The sequence below is a fragment of the Malaya genurostris genome, chromosome 2 (genome assembly GCF_030247185.1).
Source record: "Malaya genurostris strain Urasoe2022 chromosome 2, Malgen_1.1, whole genome shotgun sequence".
NCBI lineage: Eukaryota > Metazoa > Arthropoda > Insecta > Diptera > Culicidae > Malaya > Malaya genurostris.
Window position 1 is genome coordinate 112,804,242 of NC_080571.1, and position 12,557 is coordinate 112,816,798.

Here is a 12,557-nt window from a genome sequence, read left to right on the forward strand (position 1 = left end):
TTTTATTTCTTGAAATAAACTGATATAGAAGAAAATATGAACCGTTCTCTTTCTTGCTTGTGTGTACATGAAATAGTAAACAACAATTCGCTTCTCGTAAAAGAACTGTTAGTTATGTAGAATTGCATGTTTTGCTGTAATCGATCGTCTAAATATTTTAATGAAGAAATTTGTTTACCCACCTAGTGTAGTTATAATACCTCATTTATATGTCTATTTAAGAGATTCCTGCCCTCCACATACGGTGTTCCTGGAACCGGAAATCCGATATTGACATATCCGAAGTGCGCTTGTTTGGTCTTAAATACGTGTCTTTTCATGTTGCCATTTATAAAAGTGGTACTCTGGAGATATTTTTTTCGTTAATCGTCTCGTAGTTCCGGAACCGTAAGTTAGTTTTAAGTCCTATCATTTGAGTTTAAGATTGAGAATGAGCAACATCATATTCATTTTCCACATCACTTCGTAATCTTGGTACCGGAAGGCGGATGCAAATAAATTCAAAAGATTAAAATTTTCAGCTGGCCCAATTTCTACAAAGTCGGAACCAAATAAAAGGGTTTTCGGTCGCATAGACAATTTCAGTTTCAGTTTGAATCTGTAATTGTGAAAATCGCCACCCTGCCATCGCTAAAAAAAAAACAAGGGGCGTTTTTATCACTATTTTTCATGGAACCGGTGTATTCGAAGTCGATTCGTATTGTCACCAAACTAATATGAACTACGAATTGGAGCAGTTTTGACCCCAATTAAGAAGTAAAAAATATTAGGGGCTGGGGTCCTCTAGGAGATTGATAGTACCTATTAGCTCTCTCCGGACAGTACCAGCCTAGATGCCGTGTGGAATCCGGCGGAAAAAAATGAACCAAGAATAGATCCACTGGGTTCCTGCTTCCATGTCGTAAAAGGCGACAATTGCAGGAGTTTCTTTTTCCTTTCAGTTATCAGATATTTTCAATGTTTTACTTCTGATTACTCTATTTTACTAAATTATCTCTTCATTCAACCTGTCAATTTCCGTCTAACTTCGAAAAAAGTTTTATTTGGAATGTTTTCTTCTTCCATGTTATTGATTGTCTGTCAGGATTATAAATTAAATGATAAAAAAATAAATAATCTAAAACTATTGCGCAAATCCGTTGATATTACAAAGTTAATAACACGTAGTAAAAAAATACTTGATATTAATATTTTAAACAATAAATTAAGATTTTTCTCGGTAGCCGGCTGCCCAGATCAACCAATATAACCAATTATTAATTTTAATAAGTAATTAAAATAATGAAGTGGAAATAATAAAGAATAATAAATAATGATTTTATAACAACTGTTTAGAATATGTCAATGCAATGAATCAACTATTTTGTCTAAATCCTATTCACTCGTTTATTTTGTAACACGTAATTTCAATTATAGAATAAGGTAAGTTTTTATTCGTTACGCGATAGTATTGCAAATTTTTCTTCAGTTTACTCGAATAAGAGCTGTGAATCAAGACTTTCCGGGACTTCAATATAGGATATTGTTGAAACGTTCACTCGGGAAATTAGTGAGTTTAGTGGTGCATTCGAGCATCTTGAAACCGGAACATACTGAGTCGCGCGCGAATAATACCAATACTGAAATTTTTACTAACAAATATCCTTCTCCCGTGACACTTGTGGAGTGCGCAGTAGTATATACGGCCTCTAGTAACAACAAGTGTTGGACTAACATCCCTTCCCATTCCTTAGACGATCTACGTTTGGGCCTGGCCGGCGCCGGTACTGATCAATGAATTCTGGGATTACCAGAAGATGTACATTGAAGAATGATTTACCAGTCCCAGGTCGGATCATCTAGAAACTCCCTGTACAATTTCAGCTAATCCCGATCAGTAACGGAGTAGCAACCAGGGGTGGTCGCTCAAGCTTAAGCTCAAGCTCAAGCTCAATTAAGAAGTAAAAAATCTTCTATTATTCACTATTCACGATTCAAAACTTGAATCGTACGACCATTTGAATTTAAGTTTTTGAAAATCGGTTGGTACGTTGTTGAGAAAAAAAAGGTTTTGAAGTGTTGTCATCAATTAATGTACAAAAGTTACCCAAACATGCACTCGTTTTTCTCCGAAATGGCTGAACTGATAAAACAACTTTAGTTCAAATAAGTTACACTATTGCGAGATAGAAATTATCTAAGTTTCATATGGATCCGACTTCCGACTTTTAAAATTTTAAAGGAAGATGTAAAGATGAACTAATCTCTCAAGAATAGTTAGTAAATTCCTCTAGTTTACAGGTTTTGTAAGAGGTACTCTTACACTCATTTTGAGCATAAAGGTGCCTTGAATCCGGTATCGGAAATAGTGATCGAAATATCAAAAATGAATCACACTATATTTTCCCAGAAATGTTCAAACCGATTTCAATAAATTTAGATTAAATGAAAGGTATTGAAATCTTATGCAAATTTTCTGGAAAAGTAATTCTGGGCCATAAAACCTTTCATCTAAGCTTAATTTTGTGAAAAACGGTTTTGTCATCTCTGAGAAAATCAAGTGAGTTCCGTATTGGAGTTTTTGAACACTATTTCCGGTACTTCCGATTGTTTATTGTTTGTATTTGCAACATGAAATCGATATGCAACCGAAAAATTAACAATTCTTGAATTTATGATGAGAAACATTTTTAGCTTCAATTGTAATATTACTTTCCTGAGACATAAAAATAGAGAAAACCTCCATTGAAACGTTTATTAAAATCATGTAATGCAATTACTTATATACGCACAGACATAGCTCAACTCGACGAACTGAGTCGAATGGTATATAACACTTGGCCTTCTGTGGCAATTTTTACAAGTCAATTCTTCAAGTGATTGCATGTACTTTTCTATATGGGATAGGCTAAAAAATGAATGAATATGAATATGGTGCTGATCGTTTAATATCTGCATACTTCCATTGAAATTTCCGGATGTGATGTGAACTGTTATCAATGACAAAATTTTTGGCACGTCACTATTACAAAACCCTTAGAAGTTTGTAAAAATTGGTCGAATCATCGCTGATAGACGTGAGTGAAATCCATTTGGGTAAATATGACCACTATTTCCGGTGCCTCCGAAATCGAAAACCGGGAGCTATGATACCCGGATCAGTTTTGTTGGCCGTCTACTGATAATGACTATCGAATGGAGTATTTTTGAGGTCACTTTAGAAAATTTTTCAAGTGTTTGTTTCGCCCATTTTAGTGATGGTTTAAAATTTTAAAACACTTTACCCTATAATTCCGAAACCGGAAGTCGGATCCAGATGAAATTGTATTTGTATAAGACCTTTAATTTAATCTAAGTTTTTAAAATTAGTACACATATTTTCACTTTTTTGTTCATTTTACACCATAACCCAAGGATTCAAAAATTTTGTATAGTATCTTAAGACCTTTCTTTTGGATCTAAGGATGTGAAAATTGGTTTAGCCATCTCCGAGAAAATCGAGTCGAATGATATGATATTCGGCTAAAAAAGCGGTTTTCACAGTGATTGCATAATCTTTCTATATGAAAAAGGTAAAAAACATTACTAGGAATTTTACCGCAGCGTTACTACGTAGTCTTTTTGTGTGTGTAGTTTTATACTTCAAGTGTTCTAGTATATCTATGCTAAATGTTAAAAATAAAATAAAATTAAGTACTCAGTAATTGGAACTAGAAGTGCTTCTAATTGAAACTTAAATGTCGTTTTTTTCAAAAATTTCGAAATTTTTTCATTAAAAATTATGCGGGGCAATCCAACCAAATACCTGAAATTTTATTGTTAAAACCAAACATCTCAATGGTAGAAATTACCATTATTTAGCTTGAAATAAGAGTTAAGCTATCAAAAATCATAACAAAGTCTGCAGGAGAAAATAGCAACAAAATATAAAATATTGTCATTGTAATAATAAAGCAAAAACAAAACATTTATGGGAAACGAATTAAACAAAATTAATTGGTATTCTAGTATTTAAATTGAATAATAGCATAAGGATTCCTCTTATCTGATGCTGATGTAGTTTATTCAAAAGTGTTTCATTTGAATATGGAGTTAATGAAACAATTGAACTTAATGAAATTTGTATTACTAATCAATAACAGCAATTTACAGCAGCAATCAAAAAATTCATTAATGTTTATTTCTTGTTTAAGCTGGTAAACCACTTCTCAAAGGTTTCTCTCATCTCCTGTTTAGTTCAAATGCAGAAAAGATTTTCGGATTGGAGAAGCTATGCATGGAGATTTTTTGCAGAAAAAAATGGAACATTGCAAATTGATTCTGAAATTTTGCGGGTTAGCGGTTTACATTAAACTGCTAGTGCCACTTTGTAATTCAAGATAAACCGCTAAGTATCCATATGGTTTTGGTTAAACTGAGTTGAACAATAGCCTAAATGCTGATCTTAGTGTATATAGAAACATATTTTCACAAACCTGACGAACATAATATGGTAAAGAATTAATGGTTCTTAATTTTGGAGCCAACCTAATTAAAATCGTACTTCAGAACAAAATATTATTTGGGCACCAATTTTCGAACTTACTGCCCACGTAAAATTCGACAACGCGTAACATTGCAAGCAATCACCCCTCCGTGGTATGATAAACGACTTTTAATCTCATAATTGGCGCTATTCATATTTCACAAAAAAAAGTAATAAGGTAAAATATGACCAGTGAAAAGGAATGAGTGCGCAAATGAAGCAATCGATGCTCTTTCTATTGAAAAAGGAAATTGAGGAATGAAAGCTATTTCCATTGGACGGCAAAAAAACAACGAACACACTTTGCAGTAGAAATCAATTTCATCAATTGACAGTTGAAATCGCAGCTACTGTGGAAGGGAGAAAGATGCTGATAGCATTGAGGAAAGCAAATGCAGCACGCGTTTGACGATGAGGGACGCTTAATTTGTAAGATTGCGATTTGAATAATGAGCAAAAATGGCAATTGAAATGCCGGCACAGATTTGGAGGACATCTCGACGAGCGCAAAGGGAATAACATTCATTATTGAATAATAAATCATAGAAAAAACATTTGTGTTGAAAAACAGATTTTTTCCGGGTTCTACTTTTTTTTCAATCTTTTGTAGCTTCGCTTTGCGGGTGGGTGAAATTTTTTGCACGTCGTTTTCTCATACTATTTTAATTTTCATTTCGTTGTCGTCATCTTGACAAATTGTGAGCAAAGTGCAGCTCACGTTTGCGTTTTTTAATAAGATTTTTTTTATGCCGTTCGGATGGAGCGGAGCTGTCATAATAAGAGGGTACATTTTTTCTGCCGGACATCTCGGACTGTTACCAAAGAAAGTTTTAGAATTTAATTAACGATCAGATTGATTAATTAATTTTTCACGTAAGAGTTTCAATGACATCTTGGAATAATTGAACATCTTAGTTTTTATATTGGATATTATTTGACCATTTTTTATAAAATTGATTAGAGTAAAATAAATCGAATCTCAATCGAAAATGAATGTTTTGAGCATGTGTTGCGTATCAAATTTGTTTCGTTTTTCAGCTGAGATACATGTGCACTTTGCAAAATTTGAATATCGAATTTATGAGCAATATTTTAGTTCCGCTCAATATGATTACTGCTTCGAGGCAAGTATCCATGCAAATTTCACGCCCGAATGTTTCTCCCTAGTTTTGTTGTTGCTTTGGCCTGTATTTTCTTCATCGGTGACTGAAAAAGCGTATCATCTGGGCAAAGTGGATGAACTGATTAGTGTAGGATCGTTAATTTCATCGATACGATCAGTTCGTTTGTCAAGGGTAGTTAGTTTTGTAATTTTCTGAATAATGGCAAGTATGGTGAGTAATAAAATAAATGTATATCAAATTACTAATTTGTAACATGGGTTCGTCTGCAGTTTTATGTTTACAATAGAAGTTTGGCTTAATTCATTCAAAAGCGGAGTTCTTTGAATTTTCAAATTTTTTTAATTTGTTATTTTGCATCAAGAATTGTAATTCTTGATAGCAAAAGATAACGCGGCTTGTTTTGAAATTGTTTATTGAAACTCGGCTTTGTATGTTGAAGTGCAAGGCTTTTTAAGCCAATACTCAACTAATTAAATGTATTGTATTTCAATTTGTGCTGTATTTTCCCATTGAAATGTACTGTATTTTTCGTATTAAAAATTATTACAGAGTTCCCTTTCAGAGAAATTACCCCTTCGGCGAAGTGACATTGAGCAGAACGACTTTGGATGGATGGATAAATGGATTTTATCATGGTTTTTTCATAATTAATTTTAGTTCAGAGCGCGTCACAACAATTTTGCTAAAAGTCTGTAGATTTAAAACAAAAGAAAATTGTCTCCACCCAAAAATTTAAAATATCAGTTTCTTAAAAAAATAAATGAATTTTTGTGCAATAAATGTTTGCTGATTATTCCGTTCATTGTTTAGTTGAAGTTGAACTAAAAAATGTCTTAAAAAGGGGGGGGGGGGGATCTATTTAGATTATGGAAATAAATCATCTGATAATTATTTGCTTTTTATTCACTGTTGTTAGATTAAATGCGTATTGCCAAATGTACTGTTTTTTTCAAAGTCGATGTACTGTATTTTTTTTATGCAAAATGTATTGGTTTTCGTCAAAAAATATACGAGCATTATTTGAAAGCACACATAGTAAGTGCCTGTTTTAATAGTAAACAAAACGTGTTGAAAGCACACTGTACTCAATTACTGAAAACATTCTGTATTTCTATGTGTCGGTGTTTTGCACGATACGCTTTGCGCTCATTTTATGCGGTTGACATTTAGCGTGCCTTATTTTGGCCCTGAATATTACCTTAATGCTCGTTCATAAAGCAAAACAAAGTCCCGGCAGTCGATGCATAGCGCACAGAATCATTGCATAGTTAGTACCAGTGCTGTAAACTTCATTCAATTCAATTGAAATCGAAAAGGTGCACACACTGACGAGCACTCTACTGCAGTAAACTTCACATTCTACACGCAGAAAAAAATGGTAAATATAACCATATTTGGGTTTCACACAACGAATTCTTTTGTTAAAATAGTGACAAAAGAAAATCTGGTTTGATATAGAAAACATTGCTGTTTGAAACTGCATAACTTGATAATTAATTTTATTCAGTGGGTTTTACTTGTGCGTTTCTGTCAATTTCTTGACAAACAATTTCACAGTGAATTCAATTTAAAAAACGTGTTTAATCCACCTAGCAGTGAGATGATACCTATTTTTATCAATCCGCATGTGTTTTTTGCATGAATATTCTTCGGTGTTTAAGTTTTCATGACATTATTTTAATGACCCTCGTTTTAAGCGACAATTTGAGATTTTAATCACTCATTACTCTGTAATGTCGAAACTGCAAATCGGATCGAATTTGAATCTAGAAGTGTGATAATCGATTAAACATGCCATGATATGTAAGTTCCACTCTAGAGTTTACGGTAATTTAAGGTACTTCCAGAGCCGGTATTCAGGAACCAGCATAACCCAAACCGATTCGTATGGCCATATGACGAATAAATTACAACAGTTTTGAGTTCAACTTTGAAGCTTTTCGGGATTGTCATCTTCTATATCGGTTTGAATTTTAAAAATTCATCATCATGTAATTCGAGAACCGGAAGTCATAATTGGATAAAATAATTAATTTTTGTATATAAGTTTGTTTTAATTAAAATTTTTGTTTCTGAAATTTGATAAGGCTTTTTTTGAGAAAACGATTGAGCTTTGAGAAACGATTTTATACTGGAACCGGAATTCTAAAAGCGGTATGGCCGAAGTCAGATAAATTCACCTGAGTAGCTGTACACTTTACATTTGTTTCAAAACATTTGAAAATCAGTTAAGACATCTTTGAGAGATCATAGCACGAATTAAATTTTTAGGTGCCTTCTGATCGACAACTGAATACCACTAAAACTGAAAAAAGTTAATTTTTTTATCGACTATCCAAATCTGCTAACCCGATAAACCTGATTAAATTATGTGGAATAGACATTTTTATACAATCCCCGAAACCGGAAGTTGGATCTGACTGAAAAGCAAGATGTTTTATAGAACTTTGAAACTTTTCATTTGAATCTTAGATGATTCTTAGATTTCATTTGCATCTTAGATCGGTTCAGCCATCTTCAAGAAAAATGAGTTACACAATTTTGATTTCGTTTCACATATCATCCTGTAGTTCCGAAACCAGAGGTCGGAACCAAACATAATGCAGGAACTTTGTTTGGGAGCATACGACTTTTCGTATGAATCTGAATTTGTAGAAAAGAAATTTTCCGAGAAAATTAATTGAAGTTATTTGTCACACACGCATTTGCTGATCTCGACGAACTGATTCGAATGGTATATGGATGTTATGTTGTTCCAGCATTTATTGCTGTAAGTAGTTTGAAACAAAATAATTAAAAAAAATTCTGCCATCATCTGGTTTATATATGTCATATTCGAACGATTATGTTGCCAAAAACGAGCCGTGCCAAAATCGGTCCGAGGCTAAATGTCATGAAAAAGAATGCTGTACACAATCCTTTTGGTTCTTAGAAACAATTGTATGTCACAGTATAAAAAATCGTGTTTTCCGTTGCTCCCAAGCATTTCTTTGTCATACAGCGCTCAAAACATCTACTGCTGGAATAGGGGGAAAAGTCGCTTACAGAAAAATTTCGATATCTCCGTTAAAAATGGACGGATTTTAACAATCTATGGCTTGTTGGATAGGTATTACCGTGCGGAATCTAAGTCTGAAAACATATTCTGTTTTCAAGGTCAATTGTGACAGATACTGTCAAAAAACTGAAAATTTTGACATAAAACTTTGTATAACTCAAAAAGTAAACATCCGATCTCAAAACCATTCAATAGCGTTTTGGGTGACGGGGAGACCTTTCATTTGCGACTAGTTTGATGAAAATCGGTCCAGCCATCTCTGAGATCTCGACCTCTTAGTTGACAACACACATACGGACACACACACATACACACACACACACACACACAGACATTTGCTCAGTTCGTCGAGCTGAATCGATTGGTATATGTCATTCGGCCCTCCGGGCCTCGGAAAAATTTTCGAAAGTTTGAGCGAATTCTATACCTATTTTTTATATATATAAAAATAGGTAAAACTGACTATAAATGAACGAATTTTAGATAAAGTTAAGAATTGTTGCGCTTCGAATTCACAATCTTTTTATTTGAAATTAATTACCTTAAATTTAGCTATTTCAACTAGCGCTTTTGTTTGTTAAAATCATACATTTTTATTTGTTTTACCTTTTTTTATATATAAAAAATAGGTATAGAATTCGCTTAGACTATAGAAAAATTTTCCGAGATCCAGAGGGCCGAGCTCGACGAACTGAGCAAATGTCCGTGTGTGTATGTGTGTGTCTGTATGTGTGTTGTCAACTAAGAGGTCGAGATCTCAGAGATGGCTGGACCGATTTTTATCAAACTAGTCGCAAATGAAAGGTCTCCCCGTCACCCAGAACGCTATTGAATGGTTTTTAGATCGGATGTTTACTTTTTGAGTTATACGAAGTTTTATTTCAAAAATTTTGACAGTATCTATCACATTTGACCTTGAAAACAGAATATGTTTCCAGACTTAGATTTCGCTCGGTAATAGCTATCCAACAAGCCATAGATTGGTAAAATCCGTCCATTTTTAACGGAGATATCGATATTTTTTCCCCCTATTCCAGCAGTAGGAATTTTGAGTGCTGTGTGACAAAGCAATGCTTGGGAGCAACGTACAACACGATTTTTTATACTGTTACATACAATTCTTTCTAAGTACCAAAAATATTGTGTACAGTATCCTTTTTCATGATATTTTGCCTCGGACCGATTTTAGCACGGTTCGTTTTTGGCAACATAATCGTTCGAATATGACATATGTACACCAGATGATGGCAGCATTTTCGAGTTGAAAGCAATTCCATAATTATATTGATTTAAACTACTTACAGCAATAAATGCTGGAATAACAAAACAACCATGTACCATTCGAATCAGTTCGTCGAGATCGGCAAATGCGTGTGTGACAAATAATTTCACTCAATTTTTTTCGGAGATGACTCAACCGTTTTCTACAAACTCAGATTCATACGGAAAGTCGTATGCTCCTAAACAAGGTTCCTGAATTACGTTCCGATTTCTGGTTCCGGGACTACAGAATGATATGTGAAACGAAATGAAAATTGTGGACCCATTTTTCTCGTAGACGGCTGAACCGATCTAAAATTCAAATGAAAAGTTTTAAGATCCTGTAAAATATCTTGCTTTTCAGTCAGATCCAACTTCCGGTTTAGGGAATACATGATGATTAGTATAAAAATGTCTATTTCACATAAATTAATCAGGTTTATCGGGTTTACAGATTTGGATAATCGATAACCAAATAAACTTATTTCAGTTTTAGTGGTATTCAGTTTTCGATTCGGATTCAATTCGCACTACGATTTCTCAAAGATGTTTATACTGATTTTCAAACATTTTGAAACAAATCTAAACTAAACAGCTACTCAGGTGAATTTATCTGACTTCGGCTATACCGAATTTTCGAATTCCGGTTCCAGTATCGAATCGTTTCTCAAAGCTCAATCGTTTTCTAAAAAAAGCCAGATCTACGAAAACAAAATTAATCAATATTATCCAATTCTGACTTCCGATTCTGAAATTACAAAATGATGAATTTTTAAAATTCAAACCGGCACTGGGAGTACCTTAAATTACCGTAAACTTTAAAGTGGAACTTACTGCGACATATTATGTAATGTTCAATCGATTGTCACACTTTTAGATTCAAATTCGATCCGATTTGCAGTTTCGATATTACAGAGTTGAATTGACGGTCATTAAAATAATGTCATGAGAACTGAAATACCGAAGAATATTCATACAAAAAACACATGCGGATTGATCTCACTGCTAGGTGGATTAAGCACGTTTTTTAGAATGAAATGATTTCTTTGAACTAATTTACAAGGAAATATTTTACACTACTTTTATTTCGATTTATATTAGTTCTAAAATTCCTAAATATCAATTATATTTATTTTTGAAATTAAAGACATTTAGCCGATTGAATTATTTACACGCCACAATCAAGCCCTGGTTTTTATAGCATTCGGTGCCCATCAGTCCGGTTAAGATAGAATTCCTGCATCAAATATTTTTTATTAAGAAAATGTGTTATACAATGTTAAGCAATTTTCTAAAATATTCCTAATTACCAATACATACATTTGAATTGTTGAAAACCTTCTAGGAAAAGAAAGAAGCAGATACAATTTTACTTTTAAAACGCGCACAACCCTTTTTTTCCCTCATGGAAGATTTTTCAACAGGAAGTTCCATGAACAATAGAGTACTTTTTATATAAAAGTGCAAATAACTTGACTTTCCTTTTAAAATTTTGCACTTTTCCCACCTTTTGAACCCCCTCTCTCCCTCGAATCCCCATTCAGCTTGAACCTTCCCCCTTCTTTTGACCCTCCCATGAACTCTCTCTTGAACCCTTCCTCGAAGCCACCCCTTGAATGATCCCTGCGCAGTTTTCATTTTTAATATTTCGAAACACATCTCAATACATTTCAAACAGTCGAAAATTATCGATTTTAACTAGCTGATGATAATTTAAAAATCTCAAATGAGAACCGCCATCCTCTATTTATCATTATGGTTGGAGAGAGTTTTGTGTTATCGAGTTGATCTTTATGCCTATTCATTCGCATTTGCTCACTACAAACTGAGTAAGCAAAACTTCAAGTGACTAGGTACGGTTATTCAATTGAAGATGAATTCTAGGAGCTTTGGAAACAAAAGTAAAATGAATGAGAGTGGATATGCTAATAGTTTACGGCCATAAATTTCATTTTCATCAAAATATATTCGATTGGAATGAAGTTTTACCGCACTGGTTAGTACTACGATCCTACTGACATTAAGAATCCTTCTAGGTTGGGAGTCGAACATACGACCACTGGCTTGTGAGACCAGCGCCCTAAGCATTGAATCCTCAACCCGGAGCTGCTTCTTTATACTAAACATTTTACAAAACTTCAATTTTGAGTTATTTATGATTATGTCACACATAACTGAAAATTTAATCATAAATTGCTGAACATATTTCCGATGGTATTATAAGTTTCGGAAATAGTCGTTTTGTGTATCGAGTAGAAGAAACATATTAACACAAAACATAATAAAATTCTAACGCATTCTTGGTAGCCGGCTGCCTAGAGCAAAAATACATGATAATAAATATTAAGACATTTACTAACAAACTATCCCATCGTTTGATGCATTGGGAAATGCATAGGATTCTTCGGTTTGTAGTAGTAACATGCTTCGAACTAACAATTCTTTCCTTCTCAAGGAGATCTAGTCCTAGTAGGCTGGCGTCGATATTGATCAGCATGCTGGAAGCAATGAAGTTTCACAATGTGAAGTTATTCCCAAGCACGTTGTTCCAGAAAAAAATCGTTTTACAGGCTCAATTGGTCCTGATCAGTAATGGAGTAGCAACACATGG

General features: G+C 33.7%; 1 protein-coding gene across 1 annotated transcript in view; it reads left to right on the top strand.

The window, feature by feature from the left end:
* Window positions 1–5,826: 5,826 nt before the first annotated feature.
* LOC131428770 (homeobox protein 10) overlaps window positions 5,827–12,557 on the top strand; it is a 154,700-nt gene continuing 147,969 nt past the window's right edge. Inside the window, exon 1 of the mRNA XM_058592815.1 lies at window positions 5,827–5,838. Coding sequence (XP_058448798.1) covers window positions 5,827–5,838 — 12 coding nt within the window. The remainder of the gene's footprint in view (window positions 5,839–12,557) is intronic.